Source organism: Tamandua tetradactyla, chromosome 3 (assembly GCF_023851605.1).
Source record: "Tamandua tetradactyla isolate mTamTet1 chromosome 3, mTamTet1.pri, whole genome shotgun sequence".
In the NCBI taxonomy this organism is placed as follows: Eukaryota; Metazoa; Chordata; class Mammalia; order Pilosa; family Myrmecophagidae; genus Tamandua; species Tamandua tetradactyla.
In genome coordinates this window covers 18,273,094-18,294,048 of record NC_135329.1, presented here as the reverse complement: position 1 = coordinate 18,294,048, position 20,955 = coordinate 18,273,094, and the positions used below count along the sequence as shown (strand labels likewise).

Sequence of the window (20,955 nt, the reverse complement as noted above, 5' to 3'; positions counted from 1 at the left end):
CTGGCTCCTGCCTGCCTCGCGTTCCCTCACTGCTGTTCTCCACTGTTCTTGCACGCAAAGAGATCCAGGATGACAGAAAATGTCATGACTCATCTGACATCAGATTGAGTCCTTTTTTAAAAAATTTCCCCTTTATGTCTGCCTCAGTCTCTGCTACGGGGAACAACTGTGTATGTTTTGTGAATGTTTTTATTTCACAGAAGACATACATGGATTGCAGAGGGGACTCCGATGATGTAAAGGTCTGATGCGCTTAGCTGTCTGCTAGCTCTTTGTTTTCCACAATCCTTTGCCTAGAGGAGAATTCAGTGTGTTTTAGTCATGCTGGCCAGCAAGGGTCAGGGATTGCTTCCCTTTGCTTTGTGTCTCAGGTTGTGTGTGTTTATGTATTTCTTTAAAGGTAGGTTTTATTTCTGCTTTATCTCATACTCCCTTTTTTTTTTCAGTTGCATGTTTTTACTTTTCCAGTTGTTGTGTTTGAAATGAGCAGATATGAAATATTCTGTGGATAAATATGTTAAGTGTCTGCGTAGGAACTATCATTGTTACACCTGCTAAGAAATGCGTTTCTTTGCTTTGTTTTGTTTTGTTAGATTTAAGATATGAGATGATTGAGGGTGGGAAAGAGAAAATGAAACATAAAATATATTTTACTATGTTACTTTCTGTTTCCAACTGAAGTGGTGATAATAAGAATGCTGCTTTCTACTCATCTCTGCTGTGAATGTACTCAACTCACTAATTTTTAGTTGTAGTTAATATTTTTTGAAAACTGTGATTTCTTTGTTATCTGATGCTATTATTCAATCTATAAACACTTCTGTTTTGTAGGTAATCCCCTGTTTTGGGGGGCAAATGTCATATTACTATGCTGAAATGTGTCTTAAGAATAAGAGCATTCATTTGTCAAGTTAAGCCTTAGAAATGGGCCAATTCTGGCTCTGCTGAACAAAACCACATTTCCGTGTGCTGTTAGGGTGACAAAGGACTCACTCTTCAAGACTTTTAAAAGGGTTTTCTAAAATGTTTCAAACAGGAGGCGCAGTGGGTCATGGGGAGCACTTTTTATCCCGTCTCTTTTATGTAGAAGTATTTTTATCATTATCAATTATGATGGCAAGAATGATATTTTACATTTTAAAAATGTCTTTCTTGCTGAAGTCCCAGTGTTTCCAAAAGTATTTATCAAAGCAACTATTTTATTTAGTACTATAACAGCTTTCCTTTCATTCTTTTTTCCTGGTGAGCTTTTCAATCCCTTTTCATTTTTTTTTTTTTAAATGAAGGTATAAATCAATTTGGGAAACTTTTGGAATAATATATCAGGTGTCAAATTTTAATTCTATAAGGGAAAATGTAGAGGGGGTATTGATGACAATGATGTTTGTCAATTGAGGGTAAGTAACTTACTTTAAATGCATAATTGAAAAAATACAGTGACAGGCACTGAACTATTGTCTATTATTTAATTGATGGAAATGCTGTCATTTAAGAACCAATTTTGATTTCTTTTAAAAGTGTTCTGAATAAACTTGCATGAAAACCTTGCATTCTCACAAATCTACAAAATAATTGAATTTCCAATTTGATTTTAAAAAGGAATATGTCTTGTTAGTACCCTAATGAAATTATTGGCCATTTCAGTTTGCTTTGTGAAGGTTCTCCAGCTCAGCCCCTTGCTGGTTTTAAAACAGGGGTCAGTTGAATCAAGAAAGGGCAGAACTTTCCCATAATGACTGAAAGGCTCCTAGTCTGCTCAGCGTTCTTATGAGCTACATTCAGTGACAAAAGCAAAAACACCAGATCTTATTTCTATCCCTTTACATTTGTGGTACTTTAGACTTAGAAACACTTTTACAAAATGCTATCATTATTTTTATTTGCTCATCACACTTGTCCTGAGCTGTAGGCATTGTTATGATCTCTAATTTAAAGGTGGAGGCTCAAAGAAGTGAGGGGACTCCCTTGGGTGACAGGTCGAGGAGCAGCGATGAGAGTGAAGCGGGCACTGTTGGAAGTGACAGATAGCACAGGGGATGGGATGCTCAGTTGGCTGGATGTCCCCATTCCCCGATGACCCCTGTGATTGAAGCCTCATGTGCCTATATCCTCTCTGCTTCTCTAACTCTTCCCTCTGTTTGACCAATGCAGGCTGTGCAGGCTGTGCATCTGAGGAGAGACTCTTTCACAAACTCTTTTCTCATTATAACCAGTTCATCAGGCCGGTGGAAAATGTTTCTGATCCTGTCACGGTGCATTTTGAAGTGGCCATCACGCAGCTGGCCAACGTGGTAAGTGCTATTTCCTCACAAGGTGTATCTGCAAGGAATCCTGGAATCCGAGGGATCAGAGTAATCCCAGATATTGTTGCACTTTTTTGCGTGTGATGAATAAAGGAATTTTAAAAATGCAGACAAACAAACAAATAGTGACATGAATGACGGATCCTTCTAAGCAGTCCCCTTGGGAGACGGATACTTTCCCCAGTATTGCTGCAACTGTGCACATTTAGGCAGCATTTTAATGGAACCTCTTTCAGAACCAGTCTATAAAGCAAAGAAGTGAGGTGAAGTTGGGGGTAGAATATGAAAGGAGCTAACTTTATTGTGCATCTCCTCTGCACCAGATACTGTGGTTATACTTAGTGCTATCCTTATCTGCATTTTACAACTGAGGAAATGGAAGCTCAGTCAGGTAACTTTCCCAAGTTCATGTGATTAAGAAAAGAGAGGGTGAACCATCCTTATTGTCGACATCCCTTATCAAAATATAACAAAAATAGGGCGGGCCATGGTGGCTCAGCAGGCAAGAATGCTTGCCTGCCATGCCAGAGGACCGGGGTTCGATTCTCAGTGACTGCCCATGTGAAATAAAATAAAAATAAAATAAAAAATAAAAAAATAGAGTGGGCATTGCCCAAAGATCTCTATAGACTGGGAGAAGGATCAAAGGAGAAGGAGGAGTTATAGCAGAAAATAGGATTTAACAAATGAGTTTAACTGCTGAGTCACTATATTGATATTTCTTTTAGCCTCCAGTGTTTTGGAGCAACTAGAAGGAAAAATCTGAAATAGTGGAACTGGTAACTCGTACAAAGCTCTGAAATCTGTTCTGTAACTCTTTGTTAACATGTACTTTGAAAAAACTTTTTCTTTCTTTTCTTTGTATATAGGTTACATTTTATAATTTAAAAACACTTCAGAAAATAAAAATGGGAGCTATAAAAAAAAAAAAAAAGAAAGAGGGTGGAACTGGGACTTAAACCCAGGCTGGTGCAGCTCCAAAGCTTATGCTCCTTTTAGTCCATAGAAAAAGAATTGTTTTGTAAGTCTACTGTGTTATGTAAGAAAGCAGAAATTCACTTTCTCCCATAAATGGTTCCATCCAGCCCTGAAAAGCTACATAGGATGGGGATTTAGAGATCTTATTTTAATTTTTTTGCTACTGTGTTCAAGGCAATCAGGACTAGACTTCTTCCTTTCGTGTAATCTTCACTTCCTAGTTGCTGAGCAAGGGGACGGCGGGCCTGGTGTTCTGGTGCAGAGCAGGGTTCTGGGCCCCAGGGCTGGGCATGGGAGGGACCAGGACTGGCCTGAAGCTCAAGGTCTGGACCAAATTCCCGGAATAAGCAGGCTCAGGAAGTAAGGAAAGTCTGAAGCATCGACTGAGAGGGCATTAGGGAGAGTGCCTGAGACAACAGTGTATAGAAGGAGGGGACCCCTTTCATCATGTCCTTAGCACCCTCAGCCTATCAAGAGGAAAGGAGCTTGATAGGCTCTCTCCTTCCTCCCAGGCCTTGTCCATGGGTGAAGCCGTGGTGGCTTCTCTAGGTATCCTTGGGGAAAGACCTTCCTCACAGATGTGAAGTTGGAGTCCACCATGTTTCTCAAGTCCATGCTCCCCAGTGGACTCAGCTGACCCTGCTCTGAGTTTAGCTTTTCTTATGGGATGTGTTGGTTCCTTACCCTGGCTCACCGGGGCTGGCTATCATGGAGAGCTCCATGGATCTATCAGAGCTGGAACGTTGAATCACAGGCCAAACTCCAACAAGGGGCCAACTGGAGTTGGAAGGCACCTGATGGGTGACCACCACAACTTCAGGGCCTCGGCTTGTGATCCTCCAGCTTCTGGCCCAGGAGAGAAGTAAAAATAAATCTATAAAGCCAGATGTTTTCTCTCACCTAGACTTGTTCCTTTAATAAATATTTATTTAGAACCTATTCTGATCCTTTTCCTGCCCCTAATAGCTCAGTACTGGTTTTCTGGGCTGTGCTAGAAGCTGTACTTGCTATGGATTGGCTTGTTGTGAATGGAGAGCTGAACTGAGTTTCACCTGAAGTCATTGAGGGCCAGCTCACTGTAAAGCATCATTTCCAATCTTTGGTTAATATGCCTTACTGGGTGGGTGGTGGACTGCTGAATGCAGATTTTGACAACATCTGGAGACAGACTTAGGACCTGTATCAGCTAGAAATTGCATTTTGCTGCTAATGATAGAATTTTTAAAGTATAGCTTAAATCAAACAAATTATGCACTGCACGATTCCAGGGGAGGTCACTCACATGGACCATAATGCTAAAAGCATAAACCAGATGTGATGTCAATAACCATGGTTCCATCTTTAGCATGTGGCTTCTTACCTCACTTGCTTCATTGTTGCCTCATGCTCCAATATAACTTCTGTATTTCCAGCCATCACATTCACATTCTTGGCAAGAAGCAGGAAGAAGGGAGTTAAGAACCAAAGGGGTGGATGCACGGGTAGTTCAGTGGTTAGAATGCCCGCCTTCCACGTGGAAGACCCAGGTTTGATTCCTGGACCATACACCTAAAAAAAAAAAGAACCAAAAGGGTACATGTCAGCCAGCTCTGATTCTCTAAGTTTGCTGACAGTTTCTGCTTTCTATCTCACTGGCTAACTATATCTGTAAGGGATACTGGACAATGTAGTTTTAAAAATTGATATAATTATTGAGATACTTGTAGATTCACTTGCATCCGTAAGAAATAGTAGAGGAAGATTCCTTTTACACTTTGCCCAGTTTCCCCAATGGCAACCACCACTCTGTCCTCCATTTCTAAAATTTTGTCATTTCAAGAATATTATATAAATAGAATCAAAGTATGTAACCTTTTGGGAATTCCACCCACTCTCACTCATAAGTCCCTGAAAAGTTATCCAAGTTGTTGCATGTATCAATAGTTCCTTCCTTTTTGTTGCTGAGTAGTCTTCTGTGGTTTTTATGTAGCACAGTTTATTGAAGGACATCTGGGCTGATTCCAGTTTGGGGCTATTATGAGGAAAGCTTCTGTGAGCATTCATGTCCTTGTTTTTGTGTGAACAGAAGGATTCACTTCTCTGGGATAAATATTTTAGCAGAATGTTTTTTGAGGTTCATCCATGTTGCAGCATGTATCAGTACTTCATTTCCTTTTATTTCTGAATAATATTCCATTGTATGGGCCTGCTTTTTAGTGCTTGCATGGTACAACTTTTTCCATCCTTTTACTTTCAACTTACCTATGTGTCAATTCATTTGACGTGAGTTTCTTGTATAAAAGCATATAGTTGGGGTAACCTTGTCCAGACCAGAAGTCTCAGGAAATATCGTTTTAATTTAGCTAGAGACACTATCACCCAGGAAAGTGGGAAAATAAATATTGGATGGCCAACTAGCAATCTTTACCATAAGATGGTAAAGTTGGAGATCAGGTGAACATCCATGGATGCAGAAGACATGTTTTAGTGAGCAGTCTGAACGAAGGCCTGGTTTGAAGTAGCCATGTACATCTTCATGAAGATATTTGCAACTACCAAATTTGTGTTAGATATACACCACGAAGTTAGGTCGGAAGTGAAATACGGGGTAGCTAAATCCATAAGGCCTTTGGGAACCCAGGAAGGGCTGCAATGATCTTTAGGTTCCTCAAATCGGTATTTAGCTTAGGCATAGATATCCCCAGTGTTGGCCCATTGGAGGCTACTGGTTCTCATGTGGGGGTCACTAGAGGTCCTTGTGAACAATATTCATCATCTTCACTTAGCCATGGTGAGTTATGAGGATGGCTGTGTGATGGAGCACAGCCAAGATGCACAACTGCCACTGTCTTCTAGAAGGCCTCTGGGTTTGAACCCCCAGGATGGCTTTAGAGCTGCAGAGTTCTACTTTGAGGTGTCTGTTTGCTGCCCATGTAGAATGATTTGGCCATGAAGTTTTCTGGGTGGGCAATGTTCCAGTGTAGGAGCATCATGTCCACTGCCACCATTACCCACCCCACCCCACCAGCCCAATGATCCAGGGAAAAGCCCCTGCCCAATATTTTTGATGGCCTGTCATTATCTAAAATGATAAACCAAAAACGCTTGTATAATTCAGCCCACCTGGCCTTTCTGATATGATTCTCCAAATCTGTTGTGCTGTGCCAGAAACTAATTGATTTGAAATCATAACTCAATTTAATGCCGTTTTGGAGTCAACTAACATTTTTTTTCCCCAAGAATTAGGCACAGGATAATGGTCCCAGGAATGCAGGATGCTATTGTGGTTCTTCTACTAGTGCCCACAGCCATGGATCTGTTCTGGAAATTGAACACCCCTGAGGGTGTCCAGATCATCACAGAGCAGGTTCACCCACCACGGACCTTCACCACATAGAGGCTCATCAGCCTGTGGAAATGTGGGTGAGGAGACAAGGATATTGTCAGGAAGGTGTTGCCAAAAGATTTTTATTCTCTGAACACAGCATACTAGTCCAGAGAGGATGCAGGTTTTGGATGATCAGGGGCTTATGCCAACTACCTCTGAGGCTTTCTTGGAATTGAGCCACAGAGCCAGTGCATTTTGAAGTGAGAGCTGGTGGAGTTATTGGCATGGCCTCTGCTAAAACAAGGTGATCCTCTCATGACCATAAGGAGCCAACCTGAGGCGTGGGCCAGTGGGCAAGTGCAGCCCAATTTTCTTCACTTGCCAAATGGAAAGACATGAATGTAACTCTTTTTGCTGATCTCTTATAAACCCTGGATCTTACCATATGTTGACACAAACCCATTTGAAGTAGGACGTTTGGCATGGTCTCCAGTTGGCTTATGAGTTTTCTAGAAGCCCAGTGAGAATGGGGTGAGGGAGGTGGAGGACTTTAAAGAGGCTTGGGAAGCCAGGACAGTCTGGATTCTGAGCCCTGGCCAACCCCCCTCTGCCACAGTTGAGCTGCTTTACTCTGGAATGTGCTTTTGTATCTTGGGAAGCAAGGTTGGCTGAATAGGTTTGGGAACTCACTGATGGCCCCTGAGTACCTATCAACAGCTCCAATCTGTTCTGTTGTAAGGCTGCAGAGTCTGGGGCTGAATTTCTGAGTGTATCTCCAGTAGCTCTCCTACTGGAAGGCAGTAGCTGCCTGAGATTTCCCTATATTTGGGATATCAGTCTGGAATATTCTTCCTCCAGAAAGCCCCATGACTCTCTTCAGGTCATTTAGGTATTTGCTTATATATCACCTCCTAGGAGAAACCGACTTTGATCATCCTATCTAAAACAGATGTGTGTGTGTGTGTGTGTGTGTGTGTGTGTGTGTGTGTGTAGCCTACACATATATACCACTCTATCCTTCTATTTTTCTTCATAGGACTTATCACCATCTAACACTGTATTATATATCTATTATTAATTTTTTTATATCATCAGCTAACATCTAAGACCCATGAAGACAGGAACTTTTTCTGTCCTGTTTATTGCTTTATCACCAGTATTTATAGCACATAGTAGGTACTCAATAATTGTGAATGAAGCAATCAGAGGTCTGTTGGGTGGAAGTAAGGGATGCAGTGTGGGCTGAGTGGCAAATTCTAGCTGTAGAGTTTCATCATGAGCTGAGGCTCTCATTTTAAGATGGGATCCTGGGTCATATGAGTTCAGGGACTCAGAGCCTAGTGAGTTCTGATGCATACTGAAAAAGGGAAGTTTTTAGGGAGTTGGGAAGAAGACAGCAAGGACAGTGAACCAAGTTCAGATACCTATAGCCATCTCAATAGTTCCCCTCCTTCCTCTCTCCTTTTTTTCCACTCTTTTCTGTTCTTTCTTTCCTTTCTTGGAATCAGAAACCTTTATGGACTCAGGTGATCAGGAAAGCCTTCCCAGAAAAGGTGAGACAACTCACCTATCAAAGACGGTCTTGAAGTCATTTTCCCTTTTGATCAACAGGATTGGGACCAGATGTAGAAATCTCATGTTTTAGTGCATTCTAGATGCTCCTCATATATTGTCTTTTCATTCTTCTTGCTTTCTTCCATTAGCATGAATAATTCAGATTTGGCTCTTTTGAGCTGTCATTCTTGTGCTAAGACCCACTGGTATTACTAAGTGCATTTGAGGCTAAAAATACTATTTTTTTTCTCCCCAGGATGAAGTAAACCAGATCATGGAAACCAATTTGTGGCTGCGTCATGTATGTGTCTATAGCACATGCCCCTCTCTTTGAACAGTGTTACCCACAGCTTCATAACTTCTAATGGGTGAAATTCACTAGCTTTCCCTCTTTCCATCTCCAGTTTGTGATAGAGTATAAGATATTATCCAGCTCATTATCACCAAAGCTTGAAGTTCAGCTCTGGTAATAGCAGGCTTGATGCAAGATTCACAGGTGCAGAAATGTAGTGACAAGGTCTCTTTGACAGAGAAATTTCTGTTGTTTCTGGTTTCTGCTTTCAAGTCTCCTATTTTTAATCTGTAACTTAAGCACCAGTGTCTGATGCTTGCCCATTCTTTGATCCCTGCTGCACCAGGTCTAGCAAAGTCAGTAGCTGAGTTTATGAGCATGTACTCATAGTCAGATTGGTTAGATTGCCACCAGCTGTTCTTTTTTTCAGTCATGCCATCTCTTCCTTTCTGTCTTAATCTTTTACCCAGATTTTGTAGCAAACTCACCATCATTAAAATGAACTATTATTTTAATATTAGAAATGGATTGCTACTGCAGTTTGAGTATAATCCATGGAACATGGAACTTGAATCTGTAACCTTGGCTAGCTAATTAATAATAAATAGATAATTAGCTAATTAAATATTTACCAAATCACCCCAAGGACTTTATCTGACAACTTTTGATACAAAGCCATGTGCTCTTGAAAACTCATTCAATCTCCACCAAGTGTAAATAACATTAGGGTTTATTTTTTTTTTAGAAATAACCTATTGAAACATATAGAATTCATATTGGAAGAAATGAGCTTTTAAAAGTAAATGCTATTTCCTTTAGATTTGGAATGACTATAAATTGCGCTGGGATCCAATGGACTATGATGGCATTGAGACTGTTCGTGTTCCCGCAGATAAGATTTGGAAGCCTGACATTGTGCTCTACAACAAGTATGGACGCTTGTCGTCTCTTTCCAAAGTTGCCTTTGATGCATGCTGACCCAGCACAAAGGGGATGTTGCTAATCGTGTCTGATTTACTTTGCAGTGCAGTTGGCGATTTCCAAGCTGAAGGCAAGACAAAAGCTCTTCTTAAGTACGATGGCATGATTACCTGGACCCCCCCAGCTATCTTTAAGAGTTCCTGTCCTATGGATATCACTTTTTTCCCTTTTGATCATCAAAATTGTTCCCTGAAATTTGGTTCCTGGACATATGACAAAGCTGAAGTCGATCTTCTAATCATTGGATCTAAAGTGGATATGAATGATTTTTGGGAAAACAGTGAATGGGAAATTGTGGATGCCTCTGGCTATAAGCATGACATAAAATACAACTGTTGTGAAGAGATATATACAGATATAACCTATTCGTTTTACATTAGAAGACTACCAATGTTTTATACCATTAATCTTATTATCCCCTGCCTCTTTATTTCATTTCTGACTGTTCTGGTCTTTTATCTTCCTTCTGACTGTGGTGAAAAAGTAACACTTTGCATTTCCGTTCTGCTTTCCTTGACTGTGTTTTTGCTGGTAATCACAGAAACCATCCCATCCACATCTCTCGTGATCCCACTGGTGGGTGAGTACCTGCTATTCACCATGATCTTTGTCACCTTGTCCATTGTGGTGACTGTCTTTGTGCTGAACATACACTATCGCACTCCAGCAACACATACCATGCCCGAGTGGGTGAAGACAGTTTTCCTCCAGTTGTTACCCCAGATCCTAATGATGAGGAGGCCTCTGGACAAGAAGAAGAAGACATGTTCGGATGGAAACCCCAAAGGCATTTCCAGTAAGCCTGCCAAAGTCAAATTTGCTAAACATGGAGAGCCTAAGCTTCTTAAAGAATGTTGTCACTGTAATAAATCAAGTGATCTCGCTATCAGCAAGAGAAGATTAAGTCATCAGCCCTCACAATGGATGACCAAAAATTTGGAGAACTCACCTGAAGTTGAAGATGTGATTAATAGTGTTCAATTCATAGCAGATAACATGAAGAACCAAAACGAAACAAAAGAGGTAACCGCATGTCTCCTTTAGCCTGCCTACTTTTCAACTTTAGGAGGCCTACAAGCACTTGGTAGACATGGCCAGTTCTTAAGTATGAGCTCTGTTTACAATTGGCAGTCAGGTAATGTTGCTCCGAGATCTAGTTCTGTTTATTATGCAGCTATGTGTGGACAACAGGCTCACACTTAGGTGTTAGGTAGGGTAAGCAAGATGTGTAGCACCAGGGGAAATCTCTACCTTCAGAAAATTTAACTGGAGTGATAGCTGGTTAAAATAAACATTAAGGGAATCCTTGGTTAATGAAACTAAGAGCCAATGCACAAAGAAACTGGCAGACAAAGGATGAAAAGAGAAAAGCTGTTTCCAGAGGGGAAAGAGAAATGACTGCAGAGCAGCTGCAGTCTGAGGGCTGTAGGTAGGTGGAAGTGAGACTTCTGGCAGCGACAATCCCTAACCCACCTCAATGAGAGGGATTGAATGAGACCCAGTGATATTTTTAGTATTATTTCTCAGTACCATTTTCTTTGCTTACTTCCTAGAGTCTAACTATAGCAGCATGGACCATCATCTACCCCACCAAGAGAGAGCTCAAGAAAATCATGGCTAGTTTGCATACCATAAGGACCAGTAGCTGAATGCATCTGAAAATTCATGCTGGGTATCTGGCTTTGACCTCAGACTGCAGCTCCCGGCACCCATATCTCCTAGTGAAGGGATACTGTGAGACCTAAAGTCCACCCTGTTGGTGCAGAGGAAGATGCCATAGATATCTGTCCCACAAATGGGACAGGTAGATGCATCACAGGACAAGAAAGTCCAGCAAAACTCATCTTCATGGTGACATCTTCATAAAATCTAGAAGGGAGTCACTATTGATTTAAGCACCACCAGATAGGGCTCTCAAGACATAATTGCTAAGATTTTAGCAAGAAGGTTGGAAGTCAGGAACTACAAGGGCAGAAGAAATGCTACGAGTTCTTCCCACCCAGCATCAAATTGGAGTACTCGAGGGCTGTCTGTTCCTGATAAGGCTGCCCTAGATCATATCTGCGTTCTAACACCCTTTCCCCACCTTCTATGCCCCAGTTACAAATCCATTTCCCAGACTCGCCAAGGGACCAGAATATCTAGACATGCAAATGATAAGAGTTGAGCTACCTGAGCAACTATTTCTTGCAGTTAGGAAAGGTCTCTTTTGAACCATGGAATCATGGATTATTTAGGTTTTCTGCACACTCTGTGGCCAGTTTCATGAAACAGTAATGGAGCAAATGCATAGATCGAGTCCTCATCAGACATAACATTTCTTACATGTCCTATGTAGGGGGGCAGCAGCTAACCATTATGATACTGGTATCTTTGCTTTTAAAATGCCAGGGAAATCTTGTTTGAAAAAGAAGCAGTTTATGTATGAAGCAGAGCATGTTTCCTATGGCTTTGACTTAAAAATATTGCTTTGACTTTTTGTTTGCATTTCAGGTAGAAGATGACTGGAAATACGTGGCCATGGTGGTGGACAGAGTATTTCTTTGGATATTCATCATTGTTTGTGTGTTTGGAACCGCAGGGCTATTTCTGCAGCCACTGCTATGGAACACAGGAAAATCTTAAGCTCTATTTTCCTTTTATCTTCAGAAACTTACAGATACTGCATTTGTTCTGTGTTCCCTACCATAAGGAAAGGGACATAAAGCTTCCCATCCATGTCACCCATCTACTGTAGCCAATGACGAGATGGAAAAAGAGAACTTTCCAGCAGCTTAGGAACAGGCATGCCTTCGGCTGCAGCACACGGCATCCCTGAAGGTGTTTTATGATGCTAGCGCAAAGAGCTGGCACCAGCCTCAGGCTGAGCATGTCCAGCCTAAACATGCTGGACTTCCGGGGACGTGAATGACCTGTATGACAGGCAAACCCCGTAATTAGCATCAAGCCACACTAACAGGGGTTCTGTTATGCTTCCCGTTTATGCTGCTTATCCACACAACGGCACACGCAAGAGGTGGGTAAACCTCAGACTTGGACCTTGCTGATGTTATCGGTACTTGTGGACTGTCACATCCTTGCTCTCCTGTGCACGTGTCTGTGATGTAGTTCACACACATCAGCATTTTTTTAATACACTGATTACTAGCGGGAGTCTATCATCGCAGGCCTGATTTAATTAGGTAACCCCCAACCTGTGCTGAGCACCACAAGGGGATTGAAGTAGGGTCTGTCCTCAAGCACTTGCAGTTTTTTAGGAAGACTCATGTATGCACAGTCCTGCAGTACCGGGCATCATTTGGGAAATGCCACTAGAGCAATCAAAATAGGAGGATCTGGGGGGCAGGTGTCCAGACAAACCTGAAGCAATCTTGGTTGTGGGTCAAGAGACAGTGTCCTTCTGGCCTTTTCTCATGAATAGCTTCTAATTGTTCATTGTAGTTGAGACTGAAAATAAAGTTATTTCTTTTGTAAGAAAGTATAATCTTGGGCCTTGGTGGGGCACTTTCTTTTCTGAGAGGGAAATCCTTGGGAATTCTGCCTTATCCCACCCTAGTGTATCCTCTTATTTGTTGCACAAATATTGTTATAATAGTCTTAAAGCAGAAATGAAATAAATCTACTCTAACACAGGAACTAATTTCAGGCTCTCCTTTTCCTTTCTTTCTAGTCTTTGTCAGTACGCATACATAATTTTACATTTCAATTTTACCTTTAATTTTAATTTTGCTTTTGTCTCAAAACACGATGTTAACAACATTTCTCAATATTCTTACTAGTCTTGAAGTATACTTTTTAAGATCGTACAATTTCTGTTGTGCTGATACACCATAATTTCTGTTATCACAACATAAATTCTTCCTTGTCTCCTCTGGAGCATAAGGCATTATGGAGTACAGCAGGCAGAGGTCTTGAATTGGAATGGCTCTGCTTTAAAGTATTTTTACTCCCTCTGCAGTGATTTTGACACTACCTGGAGTTAGACTAAACTTCACAGGTTAAGGATGTGGTCCGGGGCTCTCACTGCAGACACGTCAGAAGTTCAGGGGTTCCCAGGCAGCACCCTCACTTCTGACCAACTGGCTACAAATTTGGGAGTTTCTCATTTTCAATAATTCACTAGAGTATGATTCACAGAGCTCAAGAAAGTGCTATACTTACGATAACAGCTTTATTACACTGTTACAAATCAGAGCTGGCCAAATAAAGAGATGCACAGGGCAAGGTCAGGGAAAGTCCCCAAATGCGAAGCTTCTGGTGTCCTCTCACCCTAGCTTCCATGTCCAGAGTTTTTATTGAGGTTTCATTACACAGACTTGATTGATTGATTCAACATCACATGGTTGAACCCAATCTCTCATCTCCTCCCCTCTCTGGAGTCAGGCTGAAATCCCAGGGCTCAAAGCCTCTACCCTCTAATCACAGGGTTGATATTCTGGGGTGGCCAGTCTCCACCCCAAGACTACTGATGTGACCCTCCCTGTCCTAGAGTCACCTCCTCAGATAAACTATCAGGTGTGGTGGGAAGGTCAGTGCCCTAGGAATAGCAAAGCCCCTCCTGTCTAATTCCAAGGATTTAGAGGGTCTCTCCCAAGAACTGGGGACAAAGGCTAGCCAAGTTCTTTATTAAAGTTCTTAGTTATACAACACCCTCTCATATTTGTGATTGTAGTACCTATATTTTATCTTCCTATCTTTGTTAGCAGACAAAGGCCGTGGATTCTTTTGCCCAACATGCTCAATAACCAATTTCTGAGACACCAGGGTTTCAAAGAGAGGAAGAGTTTATTGTTAGGTGTGTAGTAAAAAAGAGCAAATGGTCTGTTAGCCCAAAATCTGTCTCCCTGAACTGCAGTCCTTCTGATAGTTTTATTAGAGAGAAAGATGGGCAGGGTCTAGGATAATGAGCACAGTGGCTGCAGATGATGTAGAGGTGATGTAACTATTGAGCATGTGCAGATTGATGACATGCTTAGAGAAAATATGTAAGAAAATGGTGCAATGAGTTCTAGGTGACTTGTAGGTTAAAGTCCAAGCTACTGCGCATGTCAGGCAGGCCCATTTTGGTTAGATCCAGTTTCAGTTATTAAGCTAATTTTGGACTTGGAGTGGGTTAGTTCTGGGCTGACTCAAGACCCTTCATTAATAAACATGAGGGGGTGTCTTCAGTGATTTAAGACTCTAAAGTTGAAAAACTAGATAACTGGGTACAAAGGAAGGTTAGTCAGAAGGGTTTTATACTCACAGGGGCAAAAGATAAAGGCTCTACAATCATTATCAGAGATCAAGGCAGCTGGATTACAATTTAGAGATTTCAGGTCTTTCCCTCTGTCTACACCAATATGCCAGACAGCAAAAAGCAATATGTATATAATGACCCAGTAATCAAAATCATCCCTTAAATCCTGATTTCTTGGTTACACCTTTACAGTGGACTGAAGGCTACTGTTTTTAATGGTCTGGGAAAATATATATATATGCCAGAACTAAATAAAATAGATTGAATAATTTTTATGATATATTTTGTAGGTGAAAGACACAAAGTAAAAATATTAAGACAAGACTTTTAAGAACTCTGTAGAAGGAAGACAGGAGAGAGTGCTTCCAGCTGGGGGCAAGGAATCCCCCTCCTGATTCTTAACACTGTTTTATACCTGATTATAAAGACTTTCCAACTCAGCCTTCCAGAAACTGTTTATTTATCCTCAGGGGAGGGAGGGTATTGTACATACAAGTAAACAAAACTAACAACACACATTTAAAAGAAGTGAAATAAGTATTTGAAAAAAAAAATAAAGGGAAGTCACAGTATGTGTTCAGAACAAATGGGTGTAGGGATGGAAAATTTGTACCAGGTCATGAAGAGAGCCAAACAAAGAATCTCTTGCTAATTCAGGTTTACAACTCTTAGAATACTTGTCTTGAAATTCTGTTGATTGTGAATTAGTCATAAATAATCTGTGTGTGTATATGTGTGTTGTGTGATGGGGGTGCTGGAGGACCTTGTGAATCTAAACTAAAGAATCAGCGACTTTTAGAGCTGAACTCATAGCTTATTGCACCTAACTCTTTTATCTCAAGAGGTGGCGGGACTTGTCCATGATCACATAGCTAATTAATTAATAACAAATCCAACACTATAGCCCTAATCTCCAGACTCTGAAACCATCCTCCTGTCTCCAGTACAGTGTTTCTCGTGGGATGGGAATAGGAAAAGATAATAAATCAATTGAGAGAACACATCTTTTCCTCTCCCCACCCTCAAGTCACCTCATGGTGGGAACTGAATAATCTACCCAACAAAAAGTATCTTCAGGCTCCAAGCCCTGGCTCTGTGGATGTGAACCCATTTGTAAATAGGACCTTTAAAGATCTTACGAGATCAACTGTGCCCAAACTGAGTGGGGGTGGGCCTTCATCCAGCATGGCTGAGGTCCTTATGAGCAAAGGAAATTAGATGCAGAAGGAGAAGCCTTGGGTAGCAGACAGAAGCCGAAAGTCAATGGAACCTGGAAGAGGAAGGAGAAGATGCCATGGGACAGAAAAGCCAAGAGCAAAGGATCACCAGCACCCAGTTCTAGAATGCCACAGTCTTTGGAGTGGAAGCATCACCTTGCTGATGCCTCAGTTTTGGACTTCTAGCCTCAAAACTATGAGCCAATAAATTCCTGTTGTTTAAGCCAACTCCTTGTATGACATTTGTTCTAGTGGCTGGGAAACATTTACACTCCAACAAAACCAAGGGATAATACCTAGAGTAGGAAGAGTGATTTGGAGGAACTATCAGTAGCCAGCAGGGGAAGGAAACTTTTGTAATATAAACCAGGCTAGGCAGTTGGAGCAGCAAAAGTTTCCTTATTTTAGGAAGGTCAGGACTGGTATTTGGCAAAATAAAAATATCAAAGTTATTTTAACAAGGGTGGGGAATGCATATATCTAAGGTAGACTATATATGGGTCTTCAGAAGGAACTCAATCAGCGAGGTAATAAACTGTTGAATATCAGACATTTGGGGAAGACAAGCCACAGGCCAGAGTGGAAGCATCCAGGGGTTTCCTCTCTTTGACTCTCTACCAGTTCACACTTCCCTTGGCAGAGCCAACAGAAACTGGGTAGAAAAGAAAAGCTTTTGACATTTAACAGGTGCTGAACTGCAAAGGGAGGAGCCAAAGGTAGGCTATCACTCAGGATTTAAAAGGAGCCAAACTGGAGTGGTGTGCCCCATCTAAGGTCCGTTTGCCCCTCACTAGCTCTACCCCATCGTCATTAATAATGGACTGTGGGTCAATGTGCTTGATCTTCTGATTTTTCAAGAGAAACTGAATATCCAATTTTTTAAAAAATACAAAATCTCCTAGTTTTAGGGTGGCTAACGGTGGCTCAGTGGCAGAATTCTCGCCTCCTGTGCTGGAAACCCGGGTTTGATTCCCAGAGCCCACCTATGCAAAAAAACAAACAAACCAACCAAAAAACCTCCTACTTTTAAGATGTGGCAATTAAATTAAGAAACAAAAATAAAGTATTTGTGTTAGCCAAACAAAACATGTCTGCATGGCCATGAGTTTGAAGTCTTTGACTAAACAAACTGGAGCTTGAGTCCTTCTGTTGGGAGAAGTAATGAGGGAGAGAAATCAAATGGAAGGAGGAAAACCAGCAGGAAAAAGAGAAAAGGGAGAGGACTGCAAGATGTGGGAGAGGAAGAGGTAGACTCTGAGAATGATCGAAGGCATCATCCCATCTACTTGGGATGTTCCCATCAAACTCCAGTTTTTCCTAAAGACGAGGGAAAAGTTGGGGTTGGCACTTTTGACTTTGGAACTATCATCTGAACTCTTCAATAGTATCTAGCAAGTCTCAATTGGAGACGCTATTGCAACATCCCTCCGCCCACAACATACCCACACACTACTTTCAGTTGGTTTTGGGAAATATCTAAGAGGATGTATTTATTATCACAATAACTGTGAGTGCTATTGTCATCTGGGGCCTAGGGGCTGGGGGACACTAAGCATCCTGCAATGTGTAGGACAAGCATTGTAGAATGCCCATAATGGCCCCTATGAAAAATGGGAACCCTCATGAAAGTATTCATTTGGGGCAAAAGTTGGTGAAGGCACATGCTCAGCATTCTCCCTGGGGGTTTCTCAGCGGCAGGATCATCCACCCTGCTGGAGAAACAGTAGGGTTGACCCTTTTTGCAGATGGCGAGACTTTACTCTGTAAAACATAATGCCTTCCTCATAGGGTTGCTTCAAGGTTACCTGAGATCATCTTCACAATATTTCTTCTTTCATTTATATTTCTTTGGCTAGTCTTTGTTCTGGTCTAGCTGTCTCTCCTCCTGCTGCCCAAAGCAAGGACCATGCTTGAGCATTCTGGTAGGCATGTAAATTCTACAGAGGCCAGGCTGCCCTGCCCCTGCAGCAGTTAACCTTGCCTGACTGTATGATAATCTAAATCAGTAGCTGTTATGTTGCTCTAAGCTCATTTTCCCATACCTAAGATTATGTCCATGAGCCAAAGAGCTAATGTTACTTTTATTTTTCACTGTTATTTTATTGACATGCTGAACAGAAAGTCTTAATACAAAGAAGGAATACATGTCAAGTTAAGCAAACAATATTAGTCACTATGGCTATTAATTAAATGATTTATTTTTAACACATAGTAGGTGCTTTATGATCTAATCAAATCTCAGCATAAAATTTCTCTTTGGAAATTACAGTATTCCAACATGTCTGGTTAGAAAGCAAGGTCATAGACACGATTCTTGATAACTTTGCTGTGTTTTATGGCCACAGACCATATCACTAAATTCATCAGTGGATACAACAAAGAGATTAAACTGTCATTACCCTAATGCGAGGATTAATCTTAACACTAATAAGGAGACAACCAGAGAATATATCCCCTGATACAGTACAAAATGAGTTACACATCATCATCTATGATGTATTCCAGCCAAAAATTATTGAACTGAAATTACAATAGGGTTGCAGTTCTAACTTACAGTTTATAGGAAATATAGAAGACAGAGGAGCCAGAGACACCAAAAGCAAGCAACCAGACAAATCCAAAAAGTGGGACATTTTTTGGGAAAATTGACCTAGTCCTTTCAACAAGATAATGTCAAGAAAGAGATTAAAATAAATTGAAGAGACATAACAATATAGTCCTGGGTTGAATCCCATTTTAGACAAGTTGAATATAAAGGATATTTTTGAGACAGTTATAGAAACTTGAATATGGAATTATTAATTTTGTTAAGTATAATAATGCTATTTTGGAAATTTTATAATTTAATGGTTATTTAAGATACATATATTTTTATGGGTTGGATTGTGTCCCTCAAAAAGATATGTTCAAGTCCTAACCCCTGGGCCCATGAATGAGATCTTATTTGGAAAAAGAGTCTTTGAAGACGTGATTAGGTAAGATGAGGCTAAACTAGAATAGGGTAGACCCTACTCCAATGACTGGTGTCCTTACAGGAAGAGGAAAATTTGGACCCAGAGACAGACACAAGGGGAGAATACCATACAATAGCAGGGACAGAGATTGAAATTCTGCAGTGCAAATCAAGCAATGCCAGCATTGCCAACAAGTCACCAGAAGCTAGAAGAGGCAAGGGAGTTTTCTCCCCTACAGGATTCAGAGGGAGCTCAAACAGTATAGACTGGTTTCTCTTCTCTGGTGCAAAACGGATCATACAGAACTGCGACCTACCAAGCCCAACCCAGAACAGTTTTTGGCCACCTCGGGACACTGGCCATGATGGGAGTTCTTCCCCTGCCCTTTTGAACTCCTTGTGCTGCGTAAGTTACAAGAAGATTTGCCCTTTCTGGACTCTTTATTCTGTACAATAGAGGAATCATTTGTTGAAAGTTTCTGTCGTGTCCTGTGTTCCCTCCATGCACCTCGGTAGCAATTTATTCCACAAGCACTACTGGAGTGGCTTAGATTAGATAAGGTGAAATAAAAAAGCGTTATCAGAGAATGTTCCGTATTTCCATTTTCTAGGAGAAGATAGTGGGTATGAATGAATGCACTTGCGGTAGCAGATGAATGTGCTTCTATGATAAGTTATGCTGATATGACCTTAAAGCAAATCACAATTGACTAAAGGTTCTAGTCTTACCATCTGAAACCCTTCATAATGCTATGAACAACCCAATGAAACAACTGCCTTAGAGGCATTCGAGTGAGACTGCTGTGGATGACTGTCATATCTCGTGGGGTGTGGGGGGGGTGGCAGTAGTTGGCCCAGTGCCGGGCCAGGTGTGTTGGACAAGTGTAACTTCCCAAAAGATTGCTGAGATTTGTTTAAACTCATCGAGAGAAGCATGCAATACAGTGAACATTCCCAGTTTGCAACTCAGGCAAAGCCATCTAGGAAGCCAGTAGATGGAGGAGACATCCAGGTTTCGACCACACAATGGCTCGGCCAGGAGACCTCCTTGAACTGGTGGGGATGCCCCGAGGTATGCCTCGTCAGCCTCCCCCTTCCGGGGGGGCATCAATCTCACAACAGCAACTGTTCCAAGCGCTCCTGGCTCGGGACCTTAGGCCCGAACAGGCAACCCCTCCCTAGGAAGCTAAGGTGGAAACCTGGGGAGACTCTGCTCTGTTTCAACTCAACTCGCTCTAGTGGCCACTGCAAAATAACTGTGGGCAAAACCACATCCTCCAAGCTCTCTGCCAACAGGAGGCGCTTACTTTCCGTGGGGGCTCTGCCACCTGAGCACGGGGGATTGGTGTCTGTATGTATGCCGGAAGGATGTCAGTTCCAAGGTCTACTTCTGTCTTTTTGGGGTGTCTTTTAAATTGCTCTGGGGACTTGTTCCTAGTGGTAACTGTGAAGCCACATCTTCAAAGCAGGCGTAAAAATCAGGACCGAGCCGGTAACTGATACTGTCAGAAAGAGCCACAGGAAGATACGGTCGAGAACTTGAGCTACGAATTTCCAGTCCTGTACTACCTGCAAAGGAGGAAAAGACACCTTTAGTTCACGATGCTGGGCAACTGTTCTGAATTCATTCCAACGTATTTTTAAAAAGTAATATTCAGATTTATGGTGCCTATGTTTTCAAAATGACCCTATGTCACCTACAATATAGGATCAGATTATTTCCAGCAATTTCACCAATAGCACCACCTAAAAACGGCCTGGGAAGAACCACTTTCCTCAATATTGAAGGAGCAAAATAGAAAAAACAGGATAATCTATGCTTTGGCTAATGTTACTGATTAAAGATCGATTTAAGTCAAATAAAAAGCCAGTATATCTTAGTACATCATTTCCTGATACACATATGAAATTAATCACAAATTTAAAAATTAGAAATTATTGTGGCCAAATGTCACAGGCCTTCATTTCTTCCACTCCATTTGTGGATGTGGCTACTAAAGCTCCAGAATGATGACACTGCCAAGGAGCAGAACTGACCAGGGCATAAAGAACATTCATGGGGAGAGAGGAAATCCAGGTCCCTTTGGCTAGGAAAGGGACCTGGGGAGAATGAGAATTAAGTCCACACTAG

At 41.5% G+C, this 20,955-nt stretch overlaps 2 protein-coding genes across 3 annotated transcripts in view; one reads left to right on the top strand and one right to left on the bottom strand.

The window, feature by feature from the left end:
- The first annotated feature begins 321 nt into the window (after positions 1–321).
- CHRNA6 (cholinergic receptor nicotinic alpha 6 subunit) lies at positions 322–13,038 on the top strand. Of its 2 annotated transcripts, XM_077151835.1 has the most exons (6): positions 322–400; positions 2,152–2,291; positions 8,399–8,443; positions 9,254–9,363; positions 9,460–10,438; positions 11,909–13,038. In XM_077151835.1, the coding sequence occupies exons 1-6, from the start codon at positions 322–324 to the stop codon at positions 12,038–12,040; spliced, it is 1,485 nt and encodes a 494-aa protein (XP_077007950.1). In that variant the 3' UTR covers positions 12,041–13,038. The 2 variants fall into 2 exon arrangements, with proteins under 2 accessions (XP_077007950.1, XP_077007952.1); XM_077151837.1 differs by lacking the exon at positions 8,399–8,443.
- Positions 13,039–18,061: 5,023 nt separating this feature from the next.
- Positions 18,062–20,955, bottom strand: part of CHRNB3 (cholinergic receptor nicotinic beta 3 subunit) — a 49,467-nt gene continuing 46,573 nt past the window's right edge. Inside the window, exon 9 of the mRNA XM_077151699.1 lies at positions 18,062–20,393. Coding sequence (XP_077007814.1) covers positions 20,259–20,393 — 135 coding nt within the window. The 3' untranslated portion in view covers positions 18,062–20,258. The remainder of the gene's footprint in view (positions 20,394–20,955) is intronic.